General features: G+C 38.8%; 1 protein-coding gene across 1 annotated transcript in view; it reads left to right on the plus strand.

Moving 5' to 3' along the window:
* Window positions 1–1,786: 1,786 nt before the first annotated feature.
* Window positions 1,787–16,296, plus strand: part of LOC117345094 (von Willebrand factor D and EGF domain-containing protein-like) — a 29,900-nt gene continuing 15,390 nt past the window's right edge. Inside the window, exons 1-4 of the mRNA XM_033908044.1 lie at window positions 1,787–1,845; window positions 1,967–2,176; window positions 5,238–5,396; window positions 11,278–11,340. Of these exons, the coding sequence (XP_033763935.1) occupies window positions 1,794–1,845; window positions 1,967–2,176; window positions 5,238–5,396; window positions 11,278–11,340 (484 nt within the window). The 5' untranslated portion in view covers window positions 1,787–1,793. The remainder of the gene's footprint in view (window positions 1,846–1,966; window positions 2,177–5,237; window positions 5,397–11,277; window positions 11,341–16,296) is intronic.

A 16,296-nucleotide genomic window follows, 5' to 3' on the forward strand; every position in this document is an offset into this window, starting at 1 on the left:
CACGGCCTGTGTTATATCACCTTCTCCACGGCCTGTGTTATATCGCCTTCTCCACGGTCTGTGTTATATCGCCTTCTCCACGGCCTGTGTTAGTTAACCTTCTCCACAGCCTGTGTTATATCGCCTTCTCTACGGCCTGTGTTATATCGCCTTTTCTCCACGGCCTGTGTTATATCGCCTTCTCCACGGCCTGTGTTAGTTTTCCTTCTCTACGGCCTGTGTTAGTTCGCCTTCTCTATGGCCTGTGCTATATCGCCTTCTCCACGGCCTGTGTTAGATCACCTTCTCTACGGCCTGTGTTAGTTCGCCTTCTCTATGGCCTGTGTTATATCGCCTTCTTCACGGCCTGTGTTAGATAACCTTCTCCATGGCCTGTGTTTTATCGCCTTCTCCACGGCCTGTGTTAGATCACCCTCACCATGGCCTGTGTTAGTTCACTTTCTCTACGACCTGTGGTAGATCACCTTCTCCAAGGCCTGTGTTATATCGCCTTCTCCACGGCCTGTGTTATATCGCCTTCTACCACAATACCCTGTGTTATTCAACTCTCAGACCATCAGTTAATCATTAAAGCTGTTGATTAACAATCTGTTTATACCACACGTGGTATAAACTCTGTACGCATTTTGACTGGCTAACACGGTGAACTTTGACCCAAGCTGCAATTGTTATTGACGTCATCAATAATCTAATGACGTCACATCACCGGGTCCCGGACGTCACCGGTACACTTTATTTGCATACGCGAAATTATACTTGGCCACGTTTCCCTTTGATTCAAGCCGATATTATTGTGGTAGAAACAGGTCACACGACTCGAAATTGTTGGATATGGAATTTATTTCACACTCGTAAGTTATTTTTTAAAACTTGCAAAAAACACTCGCTAAAGCTCGTGTCTTTTGTAACTTTTAAAAAATAACTTACTCGTGTAAAATAAATTCCATATTCAACAACCACTCGTTGTGTAACCTCTATTTCTCCACGACCTGTGTTAGATCACCTTCTCCATGGCCTGTGTTTTATCGCCTTCTCCACGGCCTGTGTTAGATCACCTTCTCCATGGCCTGTGTTTTATCGCCTTCTCCACGGCCTGTGTTAGTTCACCTTCTCCACGGCCTGTGTTAGCTCACCTTCTCCACGGCCTGTGTTAGATCACCTTCTCCACGGCCTGTGTTAGATCACCTTCTCTATGGCCTGTGTTAGATCACCTTCTCCACGGCCTGTGTTAGTTCACCTTCTCCACGGCCTGTGTTAGTTCACCTTCTCCACGGCCTGTGTTAGATCACCTTCTCCACGGCCTGCGTTAGTTCACCTTCTCCACGGCCTGTGTTAGATAACCTTCTCCACGGCCTGTGTTATATCGCCTTCTCCATGGCCTGTGTTTTATCGCCTTCTCCACGGCCTGTGTTAGATCACCTTCTCCACGGCCTGTGTTAGTTCACCTTCTCCACGGCCTGTGTTAGATCACCTTCTCCACGGCCTGTGTTAGATCACCTTCTTCATGGCCTGTGCTAGATCACCCTTCTCCATGGCCTGTGTCAGAACGCCCGGGTCTCTCTCATAATCATGTCATCCGATTCCAATGATTTGCATTCAAGCGGCTTCTAATTGGTTGTAATACTAGTGATACATTTTCGTCGGTTTTTGCTCCAAATGTTCTACTATGTCCTATAGTACTGCGAGCTGATACACGGATCTTGATAATTGTGGTTAAACATTACGTCATCAAGGTAGTTAAATGTGTAACCCGTTCGAAACACGGTTAGTGCGCGCTGACGCTAACATCAAGGATGTTTCATAGCTGTTGGTTTTGGCTCTCCTTTCTGATTTTTTCAACTCATGGTTAGTATCAGTGTAAAGAATAAAACCATAATTATTAAACAAATAGAAATATCATGACACATTTTGATAAATTCCTCAATACTTTGGGTATGATTTGATTTGCTTTTTCCATTGTTTCCAGGACAAACCGACCCTTGTCCTGACTTGAGTCACCACAAATTGAACGATACATGGCGTTCTACTGCCGTCATCGCCGGGAGTGTTTACCAAAATGATGTTCTGTTGACTGAAGGCTGGTATCGCTCAGTGTCGGGTGCTGGCGGTACCATCCCTCTAACGGCCCCTAATTCGGGAACATGTGGAACGAAAAATCCAGTGTGGATGAATGACAGTAAGTAATTCTTATTTAATTCCAAGAACTGGTAATGTATTTAAAATAAATCCGACAAATGAGAGTTATTTAAAATGAAATAACATGCAGGAATTTGGAAATCATGAATAATAGAATGTCGGTATGATCTATAGGTTTTGTCCATATTGTGGCATTGTTTTATCGAGTTTTAGCTACAATTAATGTTTCGTTATAATGCCGGGGTTCGATTCCCCGATCGGACGTGAAAAGGTATGGAGTCACCTGCCCGACCACAAGGGTTTGCCCCGGGTACTCCGGTTTCCTCCAACAGTAAGACCCCTCGCGCGCTTCTATTCGGGCCAACACGCATGATTAATATAAGTTAATATATCTTGTTTTGCAATTGCTGTAAAATAAGTAAAGTTTACATTTTCTATTCTCTGTTGGGTGAATCGATCGATATGAATGATGGAATATGGACATTCTGTTTCCATTTTATTGTTAATAACAATGCAACATTATTATATTGAATCGATTTCATTTCTATAATAAAGCATACTTATTTATTCCATATCTAAATTATTTTATTTTAACAAATAAGTTTTCAGAGTTGATAGCTACATGTAGATGTATATCACCATAAATGATCAAAGTCCAATTACAAAATTTTAACAGTAAACCGAGCTACTTAACATTGATTTGACAATTAATGCAAAGTCTAAACTAGGCTTAAATCCTAATTGAATCTTAAAAATGTGTGCTGAGATATATATGATAACGCTTGTAATTTTGAATCAAATTTGAATTTGTCAAGTGTTGCTGCCAACAAATCGGGTTAGCATACATAACAATGTCTCCAAATAAGTATGTCCTGTCTTTGGTACGGAAACCGGACTAATATACACAACAATTTCTTAAATCATTGTGTCTTGTCTTTGTTACGAATATCGGACCGACATACACCACTATTTCTTAAATCATTTAGCCGTGTCTTTGAAATGAAAATCGATCTAACATACACCAACATTTCTCCAATCATTATTAACTGTTTTGGTACGTAAATAGGACAAGCACCAATATTTCTCTTATCAGTGACCTGTCGTTGGTATTTACATTACCTGATCAGTAATAAGGTGGCTTGCTTTAACCCTCGCCTTTCATTACAGAGAGGGATAATAATTAATTCAGAGTTACTAAAGTAGTCACCAACACAATTTAATGTCATGATTTTAAATTCTAACATGTTTTAAAGATTCAGTCGAAAAATTGAGGATCTCAAAGACGAAAATCAAATGCTCTTATAAATAGATGGTAATATCTTTGTAAAAGATAGTCGAATAAAAATTCTCTTCGGTGAATCACAACTATAATTTATCATAATTTATGCTAAATTTCAAAGAAGTAGGTCAGTAACTGTAGGCGTAGATCTCCAAACACATAAAAGTTGATGTCATTTTACTCTCTTCACGTAAACAAGGTGTCCTCGATATATAAATCTATAGCTTAGTGGACGTGTACCAGTAAAGAACAAATGCGAGTTTACAGCAATTTAATCTGGTGGAATCGTACTTAATGTCGCGGAGTTCATGAACAAAATAATTATATCTAAATGGAGACCATTGAGTAAGAACAAGTTTTTGTACTCTAACTGTATACATTAGGTTAAAAACGTGACAGCGTGAGCTAAGTTTACATTACAAAGATATATATCATTTTAAGCAATGCTATTTTCGAACAAGGAAGTTTTCGAGTGGTAAAACCCTGGACTTTTTATTTTGTAATGAATATCTTCTGTATTGTGATGATGACTTGACTCTATCTGATAGCTTTAAAATCGACCAATGGCATTACAAAACGTACAGAATAAGAATTCACCTAACCGACACACTTTTTCTTATTGTACCTTTAGTTATATTACTCCAAAACATTCTCTGTTTGCTTTTGGTTGCCGCCTAACAAAAAACGTCCACACTTAAAATAACGCCATAAAACAATTTTTTTTTGTTTCTCGCAGAATGCATCACATGACAATCGTAATCATAAATAACCGGGACCGACTACAAGTGTCAAGATGTGATTATTACCCACAACAAGCATCGATGTCTGATCATTACTAATACATTCCTTCCTCCTTTTGGTTCAGAAATACTTTTGAATTTCAAATTCTTACTGAAGACGCTTATTTGATAGGTCAACTCCTCAGATGATCAGTCCTCCATAATATTTAGAAATTACTTGGTTCCTAGGCATTATTCATAGCTTTTTAAGAAGAATCATGAACTCTAAAAACAGTTTGTAATCATGACAGACTCACTCTTGAACACTGCCTTACGCCTCGCACAGTTATATGACGCATGCAAGACTAAGTTTGAACGTAGTCATCCTGATAGACTAAAGTTCATCTTTGTCGCCCTGACCTCCCTCCACACGGGGTCTTCACAGATGAAAATGTGTTTAGCGGGATATTTTGCAATTTATGCTTTGATGAAGACAAGAAATCGACGTGTCCACAAACTAGGACCCCATTGTCACCTTACAAAACATGATACTGGACTATTGTGCTATACAATTTCATCAAGCCAAAAGTTTTAGCGAAACCTTAATCGCCAACAGAGAAATGTCGCTCCTTCGCTTGATAATGTGTTCAACGCTCGGCATGTTGTTTAACCCTTTCATGAAAAGGTGTCTTCAACAATTCATTTTTGATTGCACCAGGGGTAAGCAGGTGCATGGTATTGTGTTCAGTTGTTGGATTAAAACGTCCCACTGATATTGTGTTTAATTGTTGGATTAAAACGTCCCACTCATATTGTGTTTAATTGTTGGATTAAAACGTCCCACTCATATTGTGTTTAGTTGTTGGATTAAAACGTCCCACTCATATTGTGTTTAATTGTTGGATTGATAACGTGTTTTTTTTTTATTAATTGCTTGATCATGCTTGCTTTTCGGTGCTTTCTTCTTGATTAGGTGGTATGAACGTGATCTTGTAGATTTTAGTTCTGCAAAATGCACAAATAATTGTTTATTTGAAATGAATTTAGGACTAAAACCTGATATGTCTGATACTGTTTTATTGATTTTATATTATTTGTTGTAGCATTACCAAATACCGGAGAGACTAAAAATGCATCGATGTGTGCTGTCGTTTTTTTCTCAAAATGCTTTCCTACATGGTCGACAGTTCAAGTGAAAAACTGTGGTTCCTTTTATGTCTACTATCTGACGACACCTCCAGGAGACTATGGCTATTGTTTTGGTAAGAGTATTTCACGAATACTATCTGACGAGACAACCAGGGGACTTTGGCTATTGTTTTGGTAAGTGTATTTCACGAATACTATCTGACGAGACAACCAGGGGACTTTGGCTATTGTTTTGGTAAGTGTATTTCACGAATACTATCTGACGAGACAACCATGGGACTTTGGCTATTGTTTTGGTAAGTGTATTTCACGAATACTATCTGACGAGACAACCAGGGGACTTTGGCTATTGTTTTGGTAAGTGTATTTCACGACTTCTATCTGACGAGACAACCAGGGGACTATGGCTATTGTTTTGGTAAGTGTATTTCACGAATACTATCTGACGAGACAACCATGGGACTTTGGCTATTGTTTTGGTAAGTGTATTTCACGACTACTATCTGACGAGACAACCAGGGGACTATGGCTATTGTTTTGGTAAGTGTATTTCACGAATACTATCTGACGAGACAACCAGGGGACTTTGGCTATTGTTTTGGTAAGTGTATTTCACGACTACTATCTGACGAGACAACCAGGGGACTTTGGCTATTGATTTGGTAAGAATAATTTCTTACTACTATCTGACGACACCTCCAGGAGACTATTGTTTTGATAAGATTAATTACAAGGGAATAACGTTTTGATAATAGAACAATACGACGGTATTAAATTCGATTGTCATACATCATGATGAATTGAAAAAATAAAATACAATTATGTACACTTAACAAAAGTTCTAAGTGGTCGCACACTGTTTGATTCATAAAATGATAATTGATAATAAGATTTGTTTCATAAATCATAAATTTAATTATTCATATTTAGTGACATGGGGTATCAAATCGTTTCAATGTATTCAGCTGACTGTAGCCGGTATTGCAGCTGCAAGATCCTCGCCTCGAAAAGTGAAAGTCACAATCTCAATGAGTATTGCGTTGATAACAGTTTGGCATCGTCGTCTCATTGATGAAACGAAATTCTGTATAGTGTTTTACCCAATTCTATTCCATTCAGCTATTATGTTTTGCTCCAGTTGACCAAAGTTCTGTTGATGGCCTCATGCCCTCACTTTTATTTTCAAGAGGTCCCCACCCCAACCTATTCAATGGGATTTAAATCCGGACTGCGAGCTGGCCATTGCAGACAACGTATGCTGTTGTTGGTCAATACTTGCTGGGTGGTCCTTGTGGCATGGCAAGGTGCATTGTCCTGGGATAGAATCACTCTGTGGTTGCCTCTCATATGGGGAATTACAACTGGCTACAAGACATCTGCTTGATACGAAGTCGCCATTACAGTTTTCTTATCCGAAAAACCTATGTCTTTGCATACAAGGCAATACCTCCCCAAATAATCACTGACCAGCTTTCAAAGTTTTCCCTCGGAATAACGCAGTTGGCATCATTCTGCTCACTGTTTCTTCTGTACGCTCTTTTGTGGTCATCAGCAGCTTGGAGAATAATTTAACCTCGTCAACAGAAAGAACATTGGCCAAGTCTGCTCTTGTGAATCGCAGATGACACCTTGCCAATGCTAAGCGAATACGATGTCGGAGTAAAAACAGGGCATACCCTAGGACGCCGACATGATAAATTTGTCTCCTTTAACCGATTTCTAATGGTTTGAGCACTAACAGACCTTCGATGTGCTCCATGCTTAGTTCTTTCTGTCTCCACAGCTGTGGTAAATCTGAGATGAAAACGTCTTATATATCTATCCTGACGAGCAGACGTAACTCTTCCTCTTGGTTGACGTCTGTGGTCAACAATTTAGCCAGTTTGTTGGCTTCCTTCAGCCTTCAATAATTAAACATGTATCACAATAAATTGTGTGCGTAATATGAATTAAATTGTATTTCCCATCATAGCATGTACTTGCCTGTTTCGAAGCACTGCCAGCTATTAACATTACAACTGCTCTGCCTCTTTCCTTGGTGGTCAGTCTTCCTATATTAAGTGTTTTAATGAAATGCGAATACACAGAGAGGCGACACAATAATACAACTATATGTGGATACAGGCGCATGTGCTGTACAATTCGTTTGGGATTTGTCATAAAATAGATTAGATACAAATATAAAAGTGACCACTAAGAACTTTGGTTAAGTTTCATGACCACAATTCTGACAAAAAATCACCGTTCAGATTTATTTTACTTGTAAACCAATGGTTCTTACGAAGCGACTACGGTAATCACACCTGGCCTACTGAGGGTTACTGAGATCAACGCTCTCAGCGAATCCTATTGTAACACCGTCATGCTTCACCGCAGATACCATACTGGCTCCAAAACAGGTTTTCGCTGGTGAGGTTCTGCATTGGGTATTTAACGAAATTGAAAATCGTTGTTACGTAAGATTCCTTTGAAAATGTATGCTGTTCCCGTAATGAACCACATGTTACCTTGCACTTTTACAATCCAAGGACATACTATCTGTTTACCGCTTAGTTCCTTTGTTTGATTAGTGTTAGTTATGGACGTATTACCCCATAGAACGCACGAGGACAGGTTAGTATCAAAATACTAACCTGTTTGGAGCATGTGCACAGGTTAGTATTTGGTTTTCAACCTCCTCTCGTGCGTGACAATCAGGTAACGTACCATCCGGAACTCATCGGGTATTGTCCTTGAAGAGTTGGTCAATGATGGTATCAGAGTCGTATAAGGCGTCAATTTTTCTTTACATGTAATTCGAAACAAAGGAAAATAACTTTCGCTCGTGCAAGATGTATTCAGAAAAGTAACCAATCGAAGTTCAGAACGAATTCATTTAATTTTGTAACAAAAATATAAAAATATACCTTTCGCGCTAGTGGAATTAGAAAACACATAGATACCTATCAATAGTACAAAATCCAGGACGCTAACCATTCGGCTCCTCCGCAATTGCCGCGATGTTTTATTTTAGAGACCATGCGGTAAGTCGGATAACGACCTCAGAGTCAGTATGCATCGTTTTACTAACCTGGGCTCGTGCACGTGCTAATAACAGCATGCACGAGCCCAGGTTAGTATAGCGATGCATACCGACACTGAGTTCGATATCCATTACGTATTGTCCAATATTAGCAAATCCAATGGCAAAATGTATTTCCTATCAAGAAATCCAGAGCCATTTCTGGAACTAGCATCATTATAAAAATAATACAAGTTGTTTTTCCATTTGTCTGAAAGGTACTGCTAGCAATATTTTACCTAAAAAATAACAAAAAAATATTAGGTATAAACGTTGATAACATTCCGATACTTCTATCTCAGTATGCAGACGATACATCTCTTATTCTTGATGGATCTGAGAGGTCCTTGCTAGAATCTATTAAAGAATTAAACGTTTTTGCACAAATATCTGGGCTCATGATCAATACACATAAAACACAGATAATCTGGATTGGGAGTAAAAAATATAGTAATGAAACATATCTGCCTGATCTAAATCTACAATGGGGGAGGGAGAAATTTGCACTGTTAGGAATAGATTTTAGTGTCAACCTACATGAAATACCTAGACTTAATTTTGATAAAAAACCTATTAAACTAAAATCCATAATTAAAATTTGGAATAGAAGGATATTGACCCCTATAGGTAAAATACACATTATTAAATCCCTCCTTATTTCTCTATTTAACCATTTGTTTATTTCACTCCCAAACCCCAGTACGGCCTTTTTGAAACAACTCAATACCATTATTTTTAATTTCTTATGGAATGGTAAAGCTGATAAGGTGAAGAGAAAAGTAATAACTAAGGATTATTCAGAGGGTGGGTTAAAAATGATAAATATCTATGCCTTTGTTGATTCCCTTAAACTAGGATGGTCAAAAAGATAACTTCATAATACATGTATAAGAAAATGGCAGGTTTTATTCAACAATCTGTTTAACTGGAACTATTGCATAAATGTTGGGATTGATTATATAAGTTTATGTCAAAAACAATGTAAAAAGGAATTCTTGGCAGATGTTTTCAAAGCTGCGGAAAGATTATTGACATCAGAAAGTAATACAAAACATCAACAACTCTTTTTTCTAAAAAGTCCACTATGGCATAATCCACATATTAGTATTGGTGGACACTCTGTTTTCTATAAAGACTGGTTTAGGAAGGGTGTTCAAGTAGTTAATGATGTGTTAAAAGATTTAAATACTCGTTCTTTTGATACATTCAACGAATTTACTCAGAAATACAATATACAAACAAACTTTCTTAAATATCAGGGTGTTATTAATTCTATTCGTAAAAACTTCCATATACAGGAGATCAAAGATAAAGACCTGACATTACCATATATTCCACATAATATATATTTATTTCTCAAATCACAACAAGACAATAAAATCATATATAAAAGTCTTTCAAAAAATACAGAAATTGCTACAGGAAAAAAAAGTGGAATGAAGTATTTGATTTTACAGATTCAACATGGGCAAATATCTTTTCCATACCTTTTAAAGTAACAAATAATTCAAAACTTCAGTGGTTTCAATTTAGAATCTTGCACAATATTTTAACTCTAAATTCAGTTCTTTTTAAAGCAAACATTGTTACAAGTCCGTTGTGTACTTTTTGTAAATTGCACCCTGAAACAATAATTCATTTTTTTGGGAATGTGAAAAAGTTCAGTTCTTTTTGCAAAGTTTTGAATCACTTCTCGAAGCACTAGTTATCCCGTTCACTTACAATAAAGAATCATTTATTTTTGGATTTTCGCCACTTGGAAAGTATAACAATATTGATAATGAAATTACCATGGTTATTAAGCATTACATATATATAACCAGATGTTCCAGTAGCTCTTTAAATGTACATGCATGAATAAATGTAATTAAGGACCACCACAATCTGAAAAAATATATAGCAACATCAAAAGGAGTTTGTTTTCTTGAAAAAGTTTGATCTGGATTGGAATAAATGGAAAAAAATATTATCTATTTAAGACCTCTAAAAGCTTAAAAAGTGTTTAATTCTATTTTATCATTATGTATGTTTTATTATATTGATTTATGTGGTTTTTTTTGGGATGATGATGAACGGAAGGGAATTTGAATGAATTATTTTATTATGTACATCATATGTTGTTGATGAAAATGCTTTAAAAATAAAAAATTACAAAAAATAAAAATATTTCACCTGAGTATTGATTATAAATACAAAACAATCATTGACACATGTACTTTACCTACCCCCTCTGAAGTGGTCTGTTATTACATAGGATATGTGAGTTTGCAACACTAAAAGTTAAAATCTAAAATGTATTTTTATAATTCAAGTATAGGAGTACCTTTGTAAATGTCATATTGTTACATATAGAAAAGGGTAATTTCGTATCTGTAGCCTGTTTTGAGATAGATTAAAAAAAGTTCTACTTATTCTCTCTGTAAACGAAACAACCAGTTTGGTTTATTAGGGAGAATTGTTAGGCCTTTGTGAATACAAGAGTGTCCCATTTTCAAAAGAAACACAGGTAAAACCATAACTAATCTCGCAAACACCCTGGTGTTTGTACAAGAAACATGTATTAGAGATATAAGAAACATCGCTATTTTCCCGTACAAATGGTGGTTCCCTTTATTCGTAACCAGTCAATCGTATCCCTTATCGAGATCGCCTTGTCACCTATCAAACACCCGCTAAGGATTGTGGGAAGGTCAGGGGCCACCACGTAGACTATAGGGGCAAAAAGAGCTACTTATCTTTGTTATATATGTTTCTGTTTGTACAAACTATTTCCATAGCAAGTGATATTTACTGGTCATGAACCTTTAGTATAACATGGATCATTTAAGTGGAAAATAACAAATAGATGCGATAGTTTGTATAGGAATTCAAATAACTGTTTGAAATGCTAAAGAAATCTTAATGGCACTTCTGCACTTTTTTTGAAATTTTAGGAACTGAAACAAAGTGTCCAGTTGGTGAGATATCGGAAACAGGATTTACGCCCGGATGTATAAGTAAGAATTATGTTGTGGTCGATATTAGAAGATAGTGTTTATACACACAAATTTCAAAAGCAAATTATTCGACAAATGTTTTGCCAATAGTAGATTAGTTACTATGATCATGTCAGAGTACCGTGCTGTGTACGGTTTTTGTTATATTAATCTAATTGTTAGGTACATGTAAATTGGTTAGGCATATTAAGCCATTGTATATGTATAGTCTAGAAGAGTTCCGAGGAGAGGACAGGAAGGACAGGGAAGACGAAAAGGTAGATATGATGGTCATTCGTTCCTGAACCAGCAAAGTGAGTGGAAGCTTCGGGAACTTCTCTCAGCACGTGAGTACACACGAAGGGCTAGGTGTATTATAGTGGGATAACATTTGGTGGCAGCGGTGATTAATATGCGTTAATGATTACAGTATATTGGTGGTTTTGGGTGAGAGTTGCTCGACTCCGCTCAGAATTAATTTGACGTATTGGCGGGAGATTTGAATAAGGTCATTGTTCGTTAGCAGTTTATAAAAATTACATTTATTTGTAAATAATTTTTGTTATGAGGGCACAGGAATTAAAATTGAATATAATTTGAAGTTTACTAAGGAAAAATAGCAATAAATATGCCTACCAACGACGGTGAAGGGGTGATTAGAGTGTCGGCAACACTCAGGTCTCCTCCTAAATTTGAAGGTAAACTAGGCGACGACTATGTTCTTTGGGAGGGTAGATGAAAGGAAGTAAAACAAAAAACAAAAAAAGAGGGAGGCGTACTCGTTTGAAATAATGTTAGAAACCTTTAGGACGGAATTAAAGACAGCAGCATTGAAGTTTTTAGTGAAAAGGGCCTTCCCCAAGTACAATGATGTTGCCACAGGGGAAATGACGCTCACACATTTTTTAATGGCATAGAATGTGGGCGAAAGGTTGGAAATAAGAACCAAAGACTGTAGATGAGGCTGTTACCCTGGCTACAAAGATTGCTAGTAGGAGAGCTGTGGATGAGGTTAATGCAGTACAGAGTGCAGTACCATATGATGTTGATGAAGCTGTTGGAGATGGTGATTAACATTATTGCTAGGAACAATTTGACAAAATTTCTGAGCAAATGTCTATTATGGCTGCACAAATTGACATAATAAAGGAGAAGTCTACCGGTGGTAGCAGTCGGATCTGTTACGAGTGTAGACTTCCTGGGTATTTTAAACGGGGATGTCCCAGCAATGAGGCAGGGTGCTAATTCGTCTCGAGGCAATTGTCGAGGGAGACAGTCTACCAACAGCCGGGTGGGGATATCTGGACGGGAAAATTCTGTCACCTGTTACAGATGTAAAGGTCGGGGTCATTTTAGTACGGAATGTCCGAGTTCTTTAAACTAGAAGCCGCCGGTACTGAGGAGGGTGCGATACCGGTTTTATCATCGAATGATATCTCATCATATGCTGAGGTGCAGTTTGATGACTACCGTACAAAAGCATTTGTGGATACCGGTTCGGCCATTACTATTATGAGTGAGTGTGTCCGTATATCCATAAACAGTTTTCCCAGACATTTTTGGGGTGTTGTTGAGCGAAGGAAAGATCTAAATTCCAGTGGTGATGTTATGTTTCCTAGAGCTGTTACCTCAGCTATGGAAGATGTGGCTTCAGTTCAGGCGCTAAATGTATCTGACAAGCCAGTTGAGAGGGAACAGCCATGTTGGAACGTTCTATACGACCATGGACTCTATATCTCATATTGGGGTCTACGAAATCATGGAACCTGGTTCATGCCATTTATGTTTAAATACAAAACCTAGCAAGCAACGACATATCGAATGGGAATAAATGTTGAAGCAGCCGCCTTGTAATTTGGCCGCAGGACAACGTGATAAAGCTGTAAAGATGATTAAAGATTAGGAGGGTGTGTTTTCAGTTGGGAGAACAGATGTAGTGCGACATCAAAATTATCACTAATGACTCACAACTAATCAAGCAAGCGCCGCGTCAGACACAGGAGATGTTGGAGAGAAATGTAATCGAGAAAGGTAGCAGTACCTTGGCGTCGCCTGTAGTCCTCGCAAAGAAGAAAAATTGGAGTTTCAGGTACTGTGTGGATTACAGACAGTTGAATAGCTGTACCCACAAGGATGCGTACCCGTTGCCCCGTATCGATGACTGTCTTGACGCACTGTCTGGGGCCAATGTGTTCTCGGTGATGGACTTGGCATAGGGGTATTGGCAGGTTGAGATGGATCCCCGTGATAAGGAAAATACCCCTTTTACAACAGGAAATTGTTTGTACCAATTTAAGGTTATGCCTTTCGGTTTGAAAAATGCACCTGCTACTTTTCAAAGGCTAATGCAGCTGGTTGTGGCCAATCTTGATTGGCGTATAGATAATATCATTGTTCATAGTAGAACTGTTGAATAGCATATCACAGCCTTTGGTGAAGTGTTTTCTTACTTGCGTGAATCGGGGTTAAAACTCAAAAACCATTTAAATGTTAGTTCTTTCAAACAGAGGTAGTTTTTCTGGGGCACAAAGTGTCAAGAGATGGTGTCCACAACAGGATAGTCAGGTCTTGGTGCAGGTCATAGGGTATGGAAGCAAAAGTCAGTACAAAACAGAGAGAAAATGGGGAACATATGACCGTGAGTTTTGGGTGGTTGTATTAGCTGTCACTGATCATAAGCCCTTATTGAATCTGAGGGATCTAAAAGGAGGACATTATCCCACTGGTCGGAGCGAGAGATGGTCCATTGGGCTGAATGTTATGATTTTAAGGTGTAATACAGGAGTGGGCATCGCCATTGTAACACAAATGCGTTGTCACGAAATCGCAGGCGGTAATGAGGTCGATGATAGCTCATGTCAGGCGGTGACTCTGGAACAAATGGAGAGGTTGAAGCGAAGCGTGAGTCTCCTCAAGATGCGCTTGCAACTGCCAGGCTCATGCTCGGTAATGATTGAACAGGAGATCTTCACACACAGGACAAACTGTGGAAGGATTTTCCTGACGGTATCCGACATGAACAGAGATTGGACAAAATTCAACAGGGTACATCATTGATTCCATATTAGAAGTAAAAACGACAGACCCACTTTACCAATAGTGGCGAGTAAGTCCCAACGATGTTTTTGGAGTCATGACCAGATGGTGGTTGAAAATGGCATTCTGTACAGACAGTTTGAAGGTAAGATAGGTAAAGTTTGCAAGTGGCGGTACCTTCGAGTATGAAAGATAAAGTTCTGCAATTCTCTCATGACAATCAAACAGCAGGCCACCTGGGTTTTGATAGAACTCTAGCTAGAGCTACTGACCAAGCAGCCGAGAAAAAGGTCAAGGGCCCCATTGGTCCTTGATCAGACTCGGTACCCAATGGAACGAATAGCCATGGGTATTTTGGGTCTTTTACCAACATCAGAGGAGGGTAATGGGTTTGTTCTGGTCATCATAGATTAGTTCTTGAAGTGGACAGAAGCATTTCCTATGCCAAATCACAAGGCAATGACGGTAGCAGAGAAGTTGGTTAATGTATGGATTTGCAGGTTTGGGGTACCAGAACGAATACATACAGACCAGGGAAGAGATTTTGAGTCTGGGTTGATGAGAGATATGTGTGGACTGCTGAGAATCAAAAAGACACGGACAACTCCGTATCAACCAGAATCCGCCGGACAAGTAGAACGCTTTAATCAAACTCTCTGTTCTATGCTGAAAATATACGCTGACCAAAACCAAAAACATTGGGATATGCTGATACCTAAACTCATGTTGACGTATATTTTCCCCCAAACTATGTTATGTTTGGTCGAGAGTTTATCCAGTTAATGTGCTGTTTGGTGGGTCAGATTCTCGGTAAGAGTCCACGGGGAAGTACGTTAAGAAAACAGGAAAAGGCTATGGAAGCTGCGTTTCGGATAGTCAGGGATAAGTCGACAGTGAAGCAACGATACGAAAAATTAAGGTATGATCGCTGTGCTAATGGTCCAGTGTTCGGAGATAGAGTCATGCTATATAAACCTGTGGTGGGAAAGGGCAGGTCCCGGCAGTTGCATAGCCCGTGGTCTGGCCCGTTTGTAGTTAAAAAGGTTCTCGGGGATTGTGTGTTTCGCATTCAATTGGTGCATGGACGAGAACGTACAGTGGTACATTACAACAGACTCAAGCCAGTTCCAGAGGCTCCATGTTTGACGGATCCGGCACTACACAATGGCGCTGACCAGTGTCTTACTTGGGTGACATTGAATACACTCCAGATCAAGATATGGGGAAGGTTAACATGAAGGTGCTAGCGAAGACGATCAGACCATTGGTAAGGGGGATGAGGACCAGGTAGTAAGGCAGGATCATGAGGAAATTCCTGAAGAGGCTGGATTTGGACCGACACAACATTAGGATGGTTTGGATGTTGAACTACCACTCGCGGCATCGCAATTTAACAAGAAGTTACGGCCAGGTGCACCAGGGCAGGCAGGAGGGTAGTACAACCTGCATGGCAGCGGTCTGGGGATATTGTAGAATAGATGTGTAAAGATGTGTCTTGGTTACCAGTACGATATTATGCAGGGCACTCTGAATCAGACAATTCAAAGAGTGAACTGTAAAACTACGGATATGGATGCTATGGACGGGAAATTACATTTAGACTTATTTAGGCCTAGCCTGCTGTCTGACCCATTTGTATAATGGTATACAATAAAATATGTTGAAATGAAAGTGACACTATTCCTTCATAAGTTTACAAACAAAGTGTCAAGGGGTAGACTGCGTTTTCAGTATACTAAGTTGGTGGATGAAGTGCATCCTTCAGAAGAGCTTCGTTGGTCCGATCACCTTATCAGTGTGATCAGACAGAATGCCAGGGAGAATCGGGAAGTGGGAATTCAAAATGATAAAGAAGACCGCGATGATTCGGATAGGGAGGAAAAGCGTTCTTTGCAATTGGTGACGTTGAATTAAATATTATAATAGTGTTTGTGGATGTAT

This window comes from Pecten maximus, chromosome 16 (assembly GCF_902652985.1).
Source record: "Pecten maximus chromosome 16, xPecMax1.1, whole genome shotgun sequence".
Classification (NCBI taxonomy): Eukaryota; Metazoa; Mollusca; class Bivalvia; order Pectinida; family Pectinidae; genus Pecten; species Pecten maximus.